Genomic DNA, 17,145 nt, shown 5'->3' on the forward strand with positions numbered 1-17,145 from the left:
ATTGTGTGTATGTATGCATGAATGCATGCATGTAAGTGTGATTGTGTGCATGATATGATATATGTATACAGAAGTATGTACCAAAACTCTGTGGAGTTCTTTCCACCATTATGTGGGTTCTGAGAGATGGAGCTAAGGACACCAATATTATATGACAAGATCCTTTACCCTCCGAGTCATCTTGCCAGCTCTCTTCTTTAAAAAAAAAAAAAAGAGCTGGAAGATGCAAGATGCCAACATAACCTGCTAGTGTGCTGATGTCACGGGGCCGGGAAGCAGAAATGCTTCCACCGCTTCCAGGAGACAGCGTTCAGAGTTCCTGAATAGCTTGCATTGTGAGGAGCTGGCAATAATTTCATCCCATCTCTAGGTCTTTTTGTAGGCACATCAAGCACCATGAACAGCTTTCAGAAGGAAGAGTTTGACCGCCGCATCCTCGATGAAGGTTTTACTGCTGAGGACATTCTGGACCATGGATGCTTTCTATGTCGCGGACCTGGGGACATTCTGAGGAGCCATCTAAGATGGCTAAAAGCTCCTCCCCGCATCACTTCCTTTTATGCTGTCAAAAGTGATGACAGCAGAGCCATCGTGAGCACCCTAGCTGCTGTGGGGACAGGTTTTGCCTGCGCAAGCGAGACCGAAACACCGTTGGTGCAGAGGCTCGGGTGCCTCTGGAGAGGGTTATCTATGCAAATCCTTGTAAACAAGGGTTTCAGATCAAGGGTGCTGCCAGTAATGGAGTCCAGATGATGACTTTTTTTTTTTTTTTTTTTTTGGTTTTTCGAGACAGGGTTTCTCTGCGGCTTTTAGAGCCTGACCTGGAGCTAGCTCTTGTAGACCAGGCTGGTCTCGAACTCACAGAGATCCGCCTGCCTCTGCCTCCCGAGTGCTGGGATTAAAGGCGTGCGCCACCACCGCCCGGCCAGATGATGACTTTTGACAGTGAGATTGAACTGATGAAGGTCGCCAGAGCACGTCCAAAGGCAAAGATGGTTTTGCGGATTGCCACTGATGATTCCAAAGCAGTTTGTCACCTCAGTGTTAAGTCTGGTGCCACACTCTAAACCTGCAGTCTTCTCTCGGAACAGGTGAAAGAACTAAATACTGATGTCATTGGAGTCAGCTTCCATGTAGGGAGTGGATGTAGGGATTCATACAGGCCCTGTCGGATGACCGCTGTGTCTTTGACATGGGAACAGAAGTTGGTTTCAGCATGTATCTGCTTGATATTGGTGGTGGCTTTCCTGGATCTGAGGATACTGAAGGGATCACCAGTGTGATCAACCCAGCTCTGGACAAGTACTTCCCACCAGTCTCTGGGGTGAGAGCCATAGCGGAGCCAGACAGATACTATGTCATGTCAGATTTCACACTGGCCGTCAGTATCATTGCCGAAAAGACGGAATGGAAGGAGCGGACCGGCTCTGACAATGAAGATGAGTCAAACGAACAAACCTTCGTGCATTATGTGAATGACGGATTGTACGGATCATTTAACTGCATTCTTTATGATCATACACATGTGAAGGCCCTGCTGCCGAAGAGATCCAAGCCAGATGAGAAGTATTACTCATCCAGCATCTGGGGACCAACACGTGATGCTGTGTAGTCACAGCAGTGAGTCCAACCCACAGCACAGCAGAGAAGGAAGGGGTTAATGGGACAAGGTCACACCCTCTATATACAACATCAGTCTGCTTAGCCAGCCCTGAGTGTGTGCATTTGGCTGTGAAATTGGTGCCCAGAGACTGTTGGTGAGGAATCTCATCTATCTAGTGACCTGATGTCCTGGCCACACCCCAGGGAAGGCATCTAAGGCTCTTTGAACCCTGCCTGCAGAAACTCTGAATGTTTCTCAACCCTTGACTTCACCTGCATCACCACCTAACAACGAATTGGAAGTATCATACAGCACTTGTTAACCAACTTCCTGTAATAAATTCAATAACAGGGGAAAAAAAAGATGAGAATCCCAGCACTTGGGAGGCAGAGGCAGGCAGACCTCTGTGAGTTTGAGGCCAGCCTGGTCTACAGAGCAAGTTCCAGGACAGGCTCCAAAGTTACACAGAGAAATTCTGTCTTGAACTCCCCACCCCAAGAAAAAAAACCACTTTAAATTTTTTTGTGTGCAGGTGTAGGTGAGTGCCAGTTTTCAAAACTAGGTTCTCTTCTGCCACCTTGTGGCATCTGATGGATTGAACTCAGCTTATCAGGCCTTTCCAACCATTTCCAACCACTGAGCAATTTTTATTTATTTATTTATTTATTTATTTATTTATTTATTTATTATTTTATTTTTTTTTGGTTGTTGTTTGTTTTCATGACAAGGTTTCTCTGTGTAGCCCTGAATGTCCTGGGATCAGGCTGGCCTTGAACTCAGATATCTACCTGCCACCACTGCTGGGCCCCAGTGAGAAATTTTGCCTGCCCTCTTTCTTTGTTTCCTTCCTCTCTCGCTCCCTCCCTTTCTCCTTCCCTTCTTTCTTTCTTTCTTCCTTCCTTTCTTTCTTTCTTTCTTTCTTTCTTTCTTTCTTTCTTTCTTTCTTTCTTTCTTTCTTTCTTTCTTTCTTTCTTCCCCCCTCCCCCAAGCAGGGATTATCTGTTTAGTCTTGGCTGCCACGAACTTGTTTTGTAGACCAGGCTGGTCTTGAACTCACAGAGATCCATCTGCCTCTGCCTCCTGAGTGCTAGATTTAAAGGCGTGTGCCACAACTGCCCAGCCTGTTTGTTTTAAAGACCGGATCTTACAGGATCTTACACGTGGGGTATAATGGCAAACACCAGCACTTGGGAGACAGAGGCAGGTGAATCTCGTGAGTATGAGGCCAGCCTGGTCTACAAAGTGAATTCTAGGACAGCCAGGGCTGTTACACAGAGAAATCCTGTCTCAAAAAACAAAAAGAAACCTTCCTATGTACCCTAGGCTGGCTTCAAACTCTCAGTGATCCTCTTAGTCAGCCTTCTGAGTGCTGTGATTATAGAGATAAGTTATTGAGCCTAACTAAATCAGCAGATTCCTGGGTCCAAAGCCTTTAACCCTTTTCCTGGACTGCTCTAGGATATTTGTTAGATTCAGACATCTCAGATGTTAGAGAATCTGAACTGTAAACTTTAGAATTTAGTATAAAGGAATGTTAGCATCCTAAATCCTGGCATTTAGAGAGCAGATTCTTTTTTTTTTTTTTTTTTTTTTTGGTTTTTCGAGACAGGGTTTCTCTGCAGCTTTTTTTTTTTTTAGAGCCTGTCCTGGAACTAGCTCTTGTAGACCAGGCTGGCCTCGAACTCACAGAGATCCACCTGCCTCTGCCTCCCAAGTGCTGGGATTAAAGGCGTGCGCCACCACCGCCCGGCAAGAGAGCAGATTCTTCACATGTTACCAGGGCCAGTTGGTTTCACCTGACCTTGGGCAAAAGTACCCTGCTTTTAAATCTCTCTCTCTCTCTCTCTCTCTCTCTCTCTCTCTCTCTCTCTCTCTCTCTCTCTCTCTCTCTCTCATCTGTCTATCTGGTATGTGTAAATATGCAGGTCATGGAGGGCTTGTGGAGGTCAGAGGACAGCTTTTGAGAGCTGGGTACTCTCCTACGTGTAGGCCATCAGGTTTGAAGACATGTGCCTTTACTGCTGAGCAATTTTGCCAGATGTCTACTCCTCCGTATTTTCTTGAGATAGAGTTTGTGGAGTCCAGGCTGATCTCCAACTCCTCATCTTCTTGCTTCTACCTCCTGAGTGCCACCTAACCCAACTAAAGTGGCACTCTGCAGAGTCTGGGACAGCTGCCTCTCTAGCCTAGGATTGGAGGTCTCAGAATCAAGAGAGAGCATGTCACGGTTAATAGCCATTCCCACCGCTCCAACTTACACAGAGAAGAAACCCATGCTTACTGCTTTGCCGTTGCTGTTTTACTTGAGAACATTCATATGTAGAAGGTCCTTCAACTTGGAACTTCCCCCAGCCTCCTGAGTGTTGAGGATCCTTTGACCCACAGAAAACGCTTACTATATGATATATTCAGCCATGACAGTTATCATCATGAGCACAGGACGTTCAGGAACCTCTGCTTCTTGTCCTAGAGTCTATGCAGGGGAACTCATTATTGACCAGGACTTCAGACTTGCTCTCATAGCATGAGCCAGTAGGGAGTTCAGTGGTTGGGCAGCTCCCTTGTGTTCCTCCTTTCCTAGGTTCCCCCTTCTATCTCTTCAGAGTGAACCGGTTTTCTCTGGGAGCTTTGCCCAGGCATTTGGTAGGTAGCCAGGCCAGTGTGTGTGTGTGTGTGTGTGTGTGTGTGTGTGTGTGTGTGTGTGTGTGTGGTGTTAATTCCTGTGTGTCATCAATTTCTGGCCACAGCTGACTAAGTGGGGGAGTAGAACATTCCTCCCGATACATGTTCATGAGGCAGCTGGCAACAAAGCAGGTGATTGGCACTGCTCACGTTGTGCGATCATGGACAACCCCACCCCCAACACACACACTTTTCTGGCTCAACACTTTCTCCCTTCTTTGCTAGCTGTTTGGTATACAGATGTCCATTTCCCCTTTCTTCAGCTCTGTCTACAGAGACTATTTCCTCAGGGAGGAGCTCACTATTAGGGTTCCTTCCCAGAAAGTTTGCCCAGCATTCATTAGGCTTCTTTAAGCAGGGCAGTACGTGGGGGGACTTTTAAGAATCTAATTGCAAACTTGGTCTTGGAAAAGGACCTCAGTTCCTGGTGCTGTGCGGATGTGTGCCCCTCTCATGTATTCTTACTAATGCTCTCTCTCTCCCCTCTCTTTCCCCCCTTTCTCCCTCCCTCTCGACTTTTTTTTTGACTCAGTGTCTCACTATGCAGATTTTTAACTTTAAAACATGTTTTTTATGTATATGGTGTTTTGCCTGTATATATGCCTGTGCACCATTTGTGTGCCTGGTTTGTTGAAGCTAGAAGAGGGTGTAAGATGCCTTGGAACTAGAGATATAGATGTTCATGAGCCACCACATGGGTGCTGGAAATCACATCCAAGTCCTTTGCAAGAGCAGCCAGTGTTCCTAACTGCCGAACCTTCTCTCCTGCCTCAGCCTTGAACTTTTGATTTTCCTGCCTCTACCTCCCCAGTATTGTGATCACAAGCACAAGACTTGTAATCCTTGCCACGGTGTGTGTGTGTGTGTGTGTGTGTGTGCTTACAGTGGTGAGATTGAATGTAGGGCTTTGTACACGATAGGCTCTACCAATGAGTTATATTTCCCTAGTTCTGTGTTATAAAAAATTAAAACAGAGTCTCACTAAGTTGCTCAGGTTGGCCCTGAGCTTGTGACCATCTTACTCAGCTTCCTGAGTATCTGAGATTACAGACCTTCCTCAGTAGGCCTGGCTTGTCCTTCAGTGTTTAACCAGAGTCTGGAGTTCAATTCCCAGCACTCACGTGGCAGCTCACAACCATCTGTAACTCCAGTTCCAGGGATCTGCTGCCCTCTTCTGGTCTCTGAGGACACTATATGTATGTGGTGCACAGACATCCATGCAGCGAAATACCAGTCTGCATAAAAGTTAAAAGAAATTTTAAAAAAGTATAACCTGGAACTTGCTATAATCCATAAGTGGCCTTGAATTAATTCATGAGCCTCCTGCTTCAGTTTCCAGAGTGCTGTTATTACAGGTGTATGGTATGTTGCTTGCTCTGGTTAGTGCTCAATTAGTAATAAGTAGTGCAATCAACCCTTGCCACTACGCATGCAGCACAGGGGAGTAGGAGGGATATGAGCTTGGAAGCCAGAAAGACCCAGGTTAGAACAGAGGTCTGTAGTCAGGCATGGTGGTGCACACACCATTATCCCCAGCACTTAGGAGGAAGAGGCAGGTGGATCTCTGGGAATTTGAGGCCAGCCTGGTCAACAAAGTGAGTTCTAGACAGACAGGGTTGTTACACAGAGAAACTCTGTCTCAAAACACAAACAAACAAAAAGAACAGAGATCTGCGCTTAGTACTCATGTGTCTCAGTTTCCTCATCAATAAAATGGTAATAATGTATAGGTTATGCAAGATTTATAAATGAGGCACAAATGATAGTATAAATCAGCCAGCTGACATGCCATGCAAACACTGAATAAATGACATACATGTATGTATATGTGTTTATTAGACATGTCTTATGTTTTGTTTTTTGAGACAGGGTTTCTCTGTGTAGCTTTGGAGCCTATCATGGAACTTGTTCTGTAGACCAGGCTGGCTTTGAACTCACAGAGATCCACCTGCCTCTGCCTTTCGAGCGCTGGGATTAAAGGTGTGCACCACCATTGTCTGGCTTAGACATATCTTTTATTATTATTATTTTTTATCGTGTGCCATGTGTGGGTTGTGCAATGGGAACACAGATTCCCAAAGAAGCTAGTGGTGTCAAATCTCCATGGAGCTGGAGTTACAAGTGGTTGTATGCTGCCCAGCATGGATGCTGTGAACTTTATTCTGGTCCTGCTTTTAGTTGCTGAGCCTTCTATCTCTTTAGCTTCTTGTGTCTTTTATTTTGCATTTTTAAAGGCAGAGTCTCATATAGTTAGCTGGTTTTAAACTTGCAAATCCTTCTGCCTCTACAAGTGTTGGGACCAAACCCTCAAACCTCTTTAGAGGCTGCGTCCCCAAGCTAAGTCACACCTACAGACCGCCTCTGGGACCCTCTTTCCGTGGCACACAAAACGTGGAAAACCATCTCCTTCCTTGGCTCGTTTACGAGTTAACTGTCTGCAAAGTCCCTGGAGCTTAGATCCCCGCCACACGCAGCCCTGTCCCGACGTCCACAGTCTCGCCCGGGGATCCTTGGTGATTCCTTTTCTTGTCCTGCCTCCAGGAGCAGTAGCTCGTCCAGTCCTCGACGGCGCACAGAACCCGATCCTTAGGTTGCCCTATCCACAGAATCCGGTCGCTTTATGTCCCCACCGAACACGCTACAGCCTCAACCTCCTTCCCTAACTTTGTGGTCTCGCGGCGACGTGGTTCTGACCCACTCCCACGCGGTCACACAGAGCATCCTTAGGTTACCCAGCAGTGTCTCGTCAGTCTCTCCCAGGGCCCCGCCCCCGTTAGCACCGCCCCCGACAGCCTGTCCCCCGAAGCTCCGCCCCCTAGGCCCGGGGTAGGGTGGCGGCTGGCTCAGCAGCCCTGCCGCCCTCTGCCCTGGGCGCTGGGTCGGAGCCGGCCGGGTACGGTGGGACCGGGAGAGCGCCGCGGACTAGGACTTTGAGGCGAAGATGGCGTCAGGCAGGCGCCCGCGCACCGGGCTGCTGGAACTGCGTGCCGGGGCGGGCTCCGGGGCGGGAGGCGAGCGGTGGCAGCGAGTGTTGCTCACTTTGGCGGAGGACGCTCTGACCGTGAGCCCCTCCGACGGCGAGTCCGGCCCGGAGTCCGAGCCCGCGCAGTTCAACGGAGCCGCTGAGCCAGGCACGGCGCCCCCGCAGCTGTCAGAGACGCTGCTGCTCCAGCGGCGCCGCGTGACAGTGCGCAAGGCCGACGCCGGTGGGCTGGGCATCAGCATCAAGGGTAGGTGCGGGGGGCACTGAGGGCATGCGGTCGTGATGTCCCTGCTGCTGCGAAGTGCTCAGTGGTCACGGGGCCTGGCAGAGCGCGGAGACTAGATAGCCAAGAGCCTTCTGTCTGAGGTGGAGCAGAGATTGAGGGGAGGAAGGAAAGGAGTGAAGGAGTGGCACCAAGGTCGGAAGGGGCTTGGGGAGTTGGAGGTCTTACAGAGGGCCCCAGAGACACAAGTGTGGAAGTGTGTGGGCGCACCAAGGACATGGGTTCGTAGTTCTGTGTTGAAGCAAAATGGTCGCTATGGGTATCAAGGACATGAGGATCCTAAGGAAGGCAGAAGGGGAAAAAGGGGATAGAGGCCTGGGACACTACTTAGGACTAGGAAGGATAAGTCCCGAGACACACCCTGGGTGCACAGGTGAAGGCCTGGGGTCTAGGAGCTCCATGTGGATGGAGACACAGGCATGGTCCCAGAGAAGGGGTCAGTAAGAATCTAGACATCTTGGACTCCAGAGGTTGTATGCGTAAACTCGGTGTCCTGATGGCTGGATTTGAGTCTCCTCACCTGCCCATTTGTACCATGGACAGGAGGAAAGGGTGAACCCAGAGTTGCCATTCCTTCCTGAGAGTTCTTAGTCTCCAAGACTGATCACTGTCTGACTGGGTCTCATGTATCCCAGGCTGGCCTCATGGTTACTATGTAGCAAAGGTTAACACTCTAGGAATCCCGAGTGCTGGGATTACTGCAATGTGATGCTAAAATAGGTTTATGTTGTGCTGGGGATCAAGCCTAGAGCTTTATCCATGTTAGGCAAGCACTTTGTCAACTGACCAACCAGCTCATTTAGGCTGCACCCGGAGTTCTAGATCTCCGTGTGAACTTGGACAAGTCACTTCTGATCTCGGAATGTGTTGAGAGCAGGGCTTGCCAGCACGTGATGAGAGGAGGAAAAGAGGCCAGGAGGTACTCTCAAAACAACTAAATGTGGTGTTTAAAATCCGTGTGCATCGCTAGCTGCTGGGTTCGCCATTCCTGCCCATCTGTCTGTCAGTTTCATTCCCCCACAGACTGTCGACCTCTTTTTTTTTTTTTTTTTTTTTTTAATTGAAAGTGTCCATCCGTTCCCAGGCCTCCTGGCAGACTGTGTTCATCGATACCTCGTCTAGACTTTGATCCAAATTAGGAAGTGGGCATGGTGGTGAATGCCTCTGTGTACTAGGTGTTGCGTTCATTATACTTAGCTCATGGTCTAGTTCTTCTTGACCATCAGTGCTGAAAGGCATTGAGTTCACTCGCCAGTTTTCAGGTGAAGAAATCGAGACTCAAAAGGGAATAATGATTTCCCCAGAATCAGTCTGTGAACAGCAGAACCAGAATTTAAATCTTCATTATAGAGCCTTTGTGGCCCTAACGACTGCCCAGGGAGTCAGTTCTTTCCAGCGAAGGGTAAATTCCTAGTTAGTTAAACCCAAGAGTCGAAAGGGGGAATGGGAAAACAGTGAGTGGACACCAGCTTTAATTCCAAGCTCTATGATAGGCTGGCTGGGGAAAAAGCAATTAAAAAATACACCTAATACGTCAGAGCAGGAAGGAACTTAGAGCTCCTATAGAGTTCCACCTTGCAGACAGACAAACTGACTCTCAGAGGAGCAGGGTCTTGCCAGGGTACAGAGATACTATACAATCTGTACTTCCAGGTGATCAAAAGGATATTTTGTTGGGACGGTAGGGAAAGTAGCAGTTTCATTCAGTTCCCCTTGGATTGAAGACTGGGCTCCTGTTGCCATGGTAACTTCCCTTCTGGGGTCCAGCTGAGTCCAAGGCAGCTGTGAATGGTCATCTCTTCAAATGGAATGGAAGTCCTTGCTTTTAGGTGAGGAGGCTAGCTATAAATAGAAGCACCTTCCTCTTCTAGGCCTCAAGCCTTGTGCAGTGCCATGAGCAACTGTGGGGCCTGGGGGGGTTGGGAGAGGTGTTCCAGGCTCAGATGTCACCGACTTATATAACCTTGAAACAATGACCTCTTGCTCTGTGCCACTAGTCTCTCATCTTCAGTACTTTGAGGTCAGGAATGTGATATCTGAGGGTCTGATTTGAATCTATATCTGGTTGAGTGTTGATTTTTCTATTTTGGAGACTGTTTTGCTATGTAGCTCATATTGTCATGAAATGTCATATGTGGAACAGGCTGCTCTTGAATTTGCAGTAATCCTTTATCCTTTGCCACCTAGGTGCTGGGATTACAAGTATGTACTGCCATGGCCAGCCCCCGCTGACTGTTTATTTTAAAGAGGCTTTTGGTCTGGGCGTGGTGGCACATGCCTTTAATTTAGCACCCTAGGGGCAGAAGCAGGTGGATCTCTCTGAGTCTCAGACTAGCCTGTTAGACATAGGGAATTCCAGGCCAGTCGGGGCTGCATAGTAAGGTCCTTTCTTAAACAAACAAAACAAGAAAAAGACATTGGAGGGCTGGTGAGATGGCTCAGAAGCAGTGGTTCTCAACCTTCCTAATGCTCCGACCTTTTAACACAGTTCCTCATGTTTTGGTGACCCCCCAACTGTAAAATTATTTTCCTTGCTACTTTATAACTGTAACTTTGCTACTGTTATGAATTGTAACATAAATACTGCTATGAAGGCTATCTGACACAAGCCCTGTGAAAGGGTTGTGCGACCCCCAAAGGGGTTTGATCCACAGATTGAGAACCATTGGCTCAGGGTAAAGATTCTGCTGTCAAAACTGATGACCAGATTGATCTCCAGTACCCAGAGGGTAGAAGGAGAGAACCTTTGACCCCCCCACAATGCACATGTGTATTTGTATACATGCATATAGACACAAAATAAATACATGTTAAATTCTTTAAAATGGCATTTGAGATTTTAACAATAAAGTAGTTTAGTAAAATTTTCTTGTATCAGAAAAATACACACACACACACACACACACACACACGCACGCATGCACGCACGCACGCACGCACACACACACACACATATTCAAGAGAGGGTGTAGCTTTGGAGTCTGTCCTGAAACTAGACTAGGCAGGCAGATATACTTTTGAAATTTCTAGAACTTAAGGCCTTCCTTTCCAGGGTAGATCTTGGTTAGTAAAGTCCATTTAATTAATTTCTTTATTTTTGAGATGGATTTATATATCCCAGGCTGTCCTCAAATTCCCTACATAAGCCGGGCGATGGTGGCGCACGCCTTTAATCCCAGCACTCGGGAGGCAGAGGCAGGCGGATCTCTGTGAGTTCGAGACCAGCCTGGTCTACAAGAGCTAGTTCCAGGACAGGCTCTAAAGCCACAGAGAAACCCTGTCTCGAAAAAAAACCAAAAAAAAAAAAAAAAAAAAAAAAAAAAAAAAAAATTCCCTACATAGCTGAGGCTGATCTGAACATATGGCCTACCCCCCCCCCCCCCGGCTGCCCTTCCCCACCTCTACTTCCCCAGTACTGGGATAACAGGCATTCTGTACCACACCCAGTTCTGGATTCTAAAACTTGATGATTGTAGAAGAGGTGCTTTCAGGTCATAGCAACCAGTGCTTTTCCATGAACTCCAGATCGGGGTTATCAGTAAATTTTCATACTGTGGGAAATGCTTAAAATCCAAAACATTAAAAAAAAACCCAGTAAAACAGCGAACAAACAAAACATTTAAACAAAAGATCTAGGAGCCAAACTATAGCATTATGTATTTAGAAAATATACCATTAACCCGTCTTGCTATGTCTCTGGGTGACTGTACTCAAGGCAATCCAATCCTTTCTAAGCCTCCTGAATGCTGGGATTACAGCTGCACGTCACCAAGTCTGTCTGTGGGTCTAAGTTCCCTCTCTTTATTTCTCATTATTTGCTCATTTCCCCTTTCCCAGCACTGTGTCAGAAGCAATTTCGCCTTGATGAGTTTCCCATGTGTTGAAGCACCTGCCTCAGTTTCCTCCTCCTTCTGTGCCTGTGCAGGGGGCCGGGAAAACAAGATGCCTATTCTCATTTCCAAGATCTTCAAGGGACTGGCAGCAGACCAGACAGAGGCCCTCTTTGTTGGGGATGCCATTCTGTCCGTGAATGGTGAAGATCTGTCCTCTGCCACCCATGATGAAGCGGTCCAGGCCCTCAAGAAGACAGGCAAGGAGGTGGTGCTGGAGGGTAAGTACCAGGGCCCAGAGCCAGGGAAGGGCAGTTTTAATTTCTTTTCTGCTTCCCCTAGGCCTCAAGTGGCTCCAACCTGGCCTTGAGGGATGGGGTGTGGGCATGAAAATAGAATCCAAACTTACCTGGGGTCATCCAGGGCTGCTGGAAGGAGAGAAGGCCCAGGGCTGAGAAGGTCTGGTTTGTACTTCTTGTCTCTCATTCATGAGTAGTGTGGTCTTGGACAAATCACTTCATTTCCAAAAACCTTAATTTCCTCTTAAAACAGGGCCATAACTCCTGGCTCTCCAGGTTGTGAACAGGATTTGCCACCCATTGAGTGGCTGAGGAAAAGGGAAGAGTGGGGACTGGATTCTTTCTAGATAAAGGGCTGCTGGAGCTTTTAACCCCAGGCTCTTTATCATCTAGGGGCCCTCAGATCCTGAGATTTGTCCACCATGTAGTGACCCATCACATCTAGCGAGGACCAGAGAAATGTTTTGAGGAGACCCTTACTTGGGTGACTCTCCACGAGCCGTTCATGTGAGGTCTTGAAGATGCTCAGTTTCTCTGGGTCTCAGTTTCTCCATTGTTGGATAAGCCCCGTGATGTGATTGTTTGTTATCTGCCTTTTGACACTCTCAGGAGACTTCTGCTTTGCTCAGCCCTTTCCTCAAACTCCACTCTGTCAGTTCCAAATGCCTGTGGGGCCTGAAGAATGTATCTTTGGCTCCTTGCCCAGAATAGGAACTGAGAAATGGTGGGGGCTGATGCACAATGCCATGGTTAGCAAACCTGCTGAGCTCAGTCCCAGACCTAGATCCTGCCAAGTTTCCCCAAAGGGGTTTCCAAGACACCATAGAAGTAAAGAGGCTTTGGGACCCTGGGTGACCTTTGCCATTTTTATTTATTTATTTATTTATTTTTGGTTTTTCAAGACAGGGTTTCTCAGAAGCTTTGGAGCCTGTCCTGCAACTAGCTCTTGTATACCAGGCTGGCCTTGAACTCACAAAGATCCACCTGCCTCTGCCTCCCAAGTGCTGGGATTAAAGGCACACCCCACCACTGCCCAGCTTGCCACTTTTAAAGATTTGTTTTTATCTTATGTGAATGGACGTTTTGCCTGCCTGTATGTTTGTGTACTATGTATGTGTATAGCACATTGGTTCTCAGTGATCCACTCTTAATCACTGAGTTAACCAGAGCCTCACCTTTGCCATTCTTGTGGCCCAAGACCTCAACTCCCACTCAGTTTTATTTTATTTGATACTTTAGGCACATCTATAAACATGTATAACTAGTATTGATACATTTTATTTCATTGTGCACAGCAGTTTTGTTTCTCAGTCTAGTAGTATGTTAGTTCTTAAAAGCTTAAGTATATCAAATATTTACATGTGTATAATCAAGGCAAAGTCTGACGCAGTGAATCCTGGCACTCTACTTTAATCCCAGCACTCAGGAAGCAGAGGCAAGAAGACCTTCGTGAGTTCAAGGCCAGCCTGGTCTATGTAGGGAGTTCTAGGTCAGCTAGAGCTACAGAATGAGACACTGTCTGAAGAGAGAGAGAGAGAGAGAGAGAGAGAGAGAGAGAGAGAGAGAGAGAGAGAGAGAGAGAGAGAGAAGTTGGGGTGGAGAGGTGGTTCAGCAACTAAGAGCACTTCTTCCTCTTCTAGAGGATTGCGCTTGATTCCCAGCACCCACACGTTCACAACCACCTGAAACTCCAGAAACTCCAGCTCTGGGGGATCCAACAGCCTCTTTTGACCTCCGGGGGTATCAGGCATGCAAGTGGTGCACATACCTACAAACAGGCAAAATATATATTAAAAAATAAAAAAATCAGTAAGTCTAATAAAAAGGAAAAAAAAGTCATATTCCCAGGGCCTCTTGCCTGCCAGGAAATATTCATCCAGTGAGATATATCCCTAGCCCCTATCAATTATACTTTAACAGCACAATTATCAAATAAGATCATTCATGCTGCAGATATGGAGAGACTTTCTACTAAAGACATTTTATTATTTTGATATTTATAGCCAGCAATGTGACTTAAAATAATTGACATTAATTGAAACATCACATTTTATTGTATTTTTAAAAAGAAAGTGGGATTTATATTAAGCTTATGGTTTGAAGGGGTAAAGTAAAAAAACGGCACAAAGATGTGACTGAGTTGATGGCAGTGGGAGCCTGCTCCTGGGACTGCTCACATCTAGATGGATCAGTTACAGTTGATGTTAAAGCTTCTTTAGTTTATGCTTTTTGAAGCTTTTCGTTTATTTTAGTTTTGGCTGTCTTGGAACTTGATATGTAGACTAGCTTGGCTTTGAACTCACAGAAATCTGCCTGCCTCTTACTTCCAAGTGCTGGGATTAAAGACATTTGCACAAGCCCCGTGGTGGCAGTGGCTCACCTTTAATCCCAGCACTCGGGGGGCAGAGGCAGGCTGACCTCTGTGAGTTCAAGGCCAGGCTGGTCTACAGAGAGAGTTCCAGGACAGTTAAGCCTGCACAGAGAAACCTTGTCTCGAAAACAAAAACAAAAATAACAACAACCAAAAAAGACATACGCTACTGTGCCTGGATTGCTGTTTAAAACCTTAGTCTATAGATGGCAAAAGTTTACTAGAGCCATGTTCCTAATCGTACCTTCTCATCTTTAGGACGAGAGCAATTTATCTGTAGCACAGACATTGCTCTGAGGATGAATGATTGACATCTGATGGGAGGTGGAAGCAGGAGGATCAGAACTTCAATGTTATCCTTGGCTAGGTCAGTCTAGGTCTGTCTGGTAAGGTAGGGAGGGAGCTGAGAGACAGCTCCATGGTGAAGAGCACTTGTTGCCCTCTTAGAGGACCAGAGTTCAGTTCCCAGTCTGCAGGTCAGTGGTTCACAACCGCCTATAACTCCAGCTCCAGGGATCCATACAGATAGAGACACAGACCTAGACACACACTCACACACACACTCACTCACACTTCTTACTAAAAGAATAGTAGCAGCTGGATATAGCAGTGCATATCTTTAATCCCAGTACTCAGAGGTGAAGGTAAATCTCTATGAGTTTGAGGGAAATCCTGGCACACATAGTCCCGGAGCAGTGAAGGCCTACTACACAGTGAGACTCAAAACAAGCAAACAAAAGAATACTAACAAAAAAGTACTTGGAACATCTCCCCACTTCATTTTATGTGTTGGTTATTTGGTGTAGTTTCAAGTAGCCCAGGCTGACTTTGAACTCCTGATTCTCCTGCCTTCATCTCTTGAATGTGGAGATTACAGACTGTACCACCATGCCTGGATTTTTTTTTTTCTGAGACAGGGTTTTTCTGTGTAACAGCCCTAGCTGTGCTGGAACTAGGTCTTTAGACCAGGTTGGCCTTGAACTCACAGAGATCCATCTACCTCTGTTTCCCGAGTGCTGGGATTAAAGGCATGCACCACTACTGCCTGGCCTGGATTCTTTTTAAAAAATCATATTATTTGTAGTTGGTGTATGTCTGTATGTGGGTTTGTGTATATGAGCGCAGGTGCCCTTGGATGCCAGAGGTGTCAGATTCCCTAGAGCTGGAGTTACCATCCCATGTGGGTGCTTGGAACTGGACTTGGGTCTCCGGAAGAGCAGTGTGAGCTCTGAACTGTCAGCGCTCACTCCAGCCCTCCAGTCCCATGACTGGCTGTTTTGTTTTTTTTTTTTTTTTTGAGTCAGGGTTTCTCTAACTTTCGAGCCTGTTCTGGAACTTGCTCTGGAGACCAGGCTGGCCTCGAGCTCACAGAGATCTGCCTGTCTCTGCCTCCTGAGTACTGGTATTAAAGGTGTGCGCCACCACTGCCTGGCCTGTGTACTGTATGTCTTAATCACTGTGTTCTGCTTTCCAGTTTTTCCTCCTGAATCTCATTTTCTTTCCCTCCCTTTCCCAGCTCCCTGTTGTGCTGTGGTGGTGGTGGGAGTTCTGGAACTGAGCTTAGGGCTCACATATGCTAGGCAGGTTCTCTACCACTGAGCTCTATTTCCAGCCCTGAGGTCTGTTTTGACCTGGTCTCTTGGCCAGCTGCCTCCTGGAAGGGGGGAGTTTCCTTCAAGGCAGCACCACAGGCTGATTGGGCAGGAGAGGTGTTGGGTGAGGAACTGGGCTCAAGTCTGTGCTGCAGCAGTGATTGGAAAAATCTGAAGGACAGACGATGCTGGGTTGTACTTGTTCTTTGAGACTCTGAGGAGTTTGTATGAGTTAGCCCCTCAATTTTCCTTATTTGGAACCAGGGCTCTTAGGATCTTGCCAGGGCCTGGGTTCCCTGAGAGCCCAGTCACTGGCCCCATTGTTTGCGACTTCCCCATTCCCCAACCGACTCCTAAGGCATCTTGGAAGAGTCATGGAAGGCTGGTCTGTCATTTGGATGTGAACTTGGCAAGGCAGCTTGATGGATATAGAATCCTCGAGAATGTCCAGTAAGGACTGGTGTCACCAGTGATCTCTAGGTGTTTCCCATAGGTAGACTCTTCTTTCCCAGGCCTGAGTTGGGGGTTCAGCTGGGCTTCAGCCACCCCAGCATGCCTCCTAGAACTTTTTTTCTTCCTGCTAAGTCAGGGATTTGCACAGATCTTCTGAGCCTGTTTTTAGCCACAGGGATATGTTTGTGGCTAGAGCCTGGGCGTAAGCTGGCAGCCAACACTCCTCTGTCCGCTGCTTAGAGAGGCCCATTGTGTGTGCAGATCTCATGCCAGGACTCGCTCGGGCCCTTGGAGACCAGGCCAGGGGCAAGAGGGAGGATACCACAAGGAAAATGCCCTTCTTTCTTTTGTTCTTTTTCCACTTTGGCGGAACATACCGACAGTGACAGTAGTGAATCTGTCATGCATTGAAAAATATTGCTAAAAATATAATGCGGGCTGGAGAGAGGGCTCAGCAGTTAAGAGCACTGGCTGCTCTTCCAGAGGTCCTCTGAGTTCAATTCCCAGCAACCACATGGTGGCTCACAACCATCCGTAATGAGATCTGGTGCCCTCTTCTGTCATGCAGGGATACATGTAAGTAGAACACCCATAAACATAAAATACATAAAAAGGTAAAAATCAAACACTAAGGCACAGTAAAAACTCATAAAGTAAGTCTAAAGTTTTATTCAAAGGGGGGAAGGTATGCATTACATAGAGATTATTTGTTTTTAAAGATATAAACAAAAAGGTGATCAGGATGGAGCAAACCTGTAATCTCAGGTGCTCATGAGACTGAACAAGAGGCTGTCTTGAGTCCAGGCATTCAGAGCCATCTTGTGCAACACAGTGAGACCTTATCTTTTTTTTCTTTTTCTTTCTGAAACAGGGTTTCTCTGTGTAGCCCTGGCTGTCCTGGAACTCACTCTGTGGACTAACTCGCTCCGCAGACCAAGCTGGCCTTGAACTCACAGAGATATGTCTGCTTAATGCATGTGCTCAGCTGCTTCTGAATTTTTTTTTCAATTTTTTTAAAAAAAAATTATGTGCATTGGTGTTTGGCCTGC

General features: G+C 47.0%; 1 protein-coding gene and 1 pseudogene across 1 annotated transcript in view; both read left to right on the forward strand.

Moving 5' to 3' along the window:
• The first annotated feature begins 396 nt into the window (after positions 1 to 396).
• Positions 397 to 1,612, forward strand: LOC119815143 (annotated as a pseudogene).
• Positions 1,613 to 7,111: 5,499 nt separating this feature from the next.
• Snta1 (syntrophin alpha 1) overlaps positions 7,112 to 17,145 on the forward strand; it is a 33,859-nt gene continuing 23,825 nt past the window's right edge. The window contains exons 1-2 of the mRNA XM_038330685.1: positions 7,112 to 7,515; positions 11,477 to 11,662. Coding sequence (XP_038186613.1) covers positions 7,227 to 7,515; positions 11,477 to 11,662 — 475 coding nt within the window. The 5' untranslated portion in view covers positions 7,112 to 7,226. The remainder of the gene's footprint in view (positions 7,516 to 11,476; positions 11,663 to 17,145) is intronic.

The sequence above is a fragment of the Arvicola amphibius genome, chromosome 5, assembly GCF_903992535.2.
Source record: "Arvicola amphibius chromosome 5, mArvAmp1.2, whole genome shotgun sequence".
NCBI classification, from domain to species: domain Eukaryota; kingdom Metazoa; phylum Chordata; class Mammalia; order Rodentia; family Cricetidae; genus Arvicola; species Arvicola amphibius.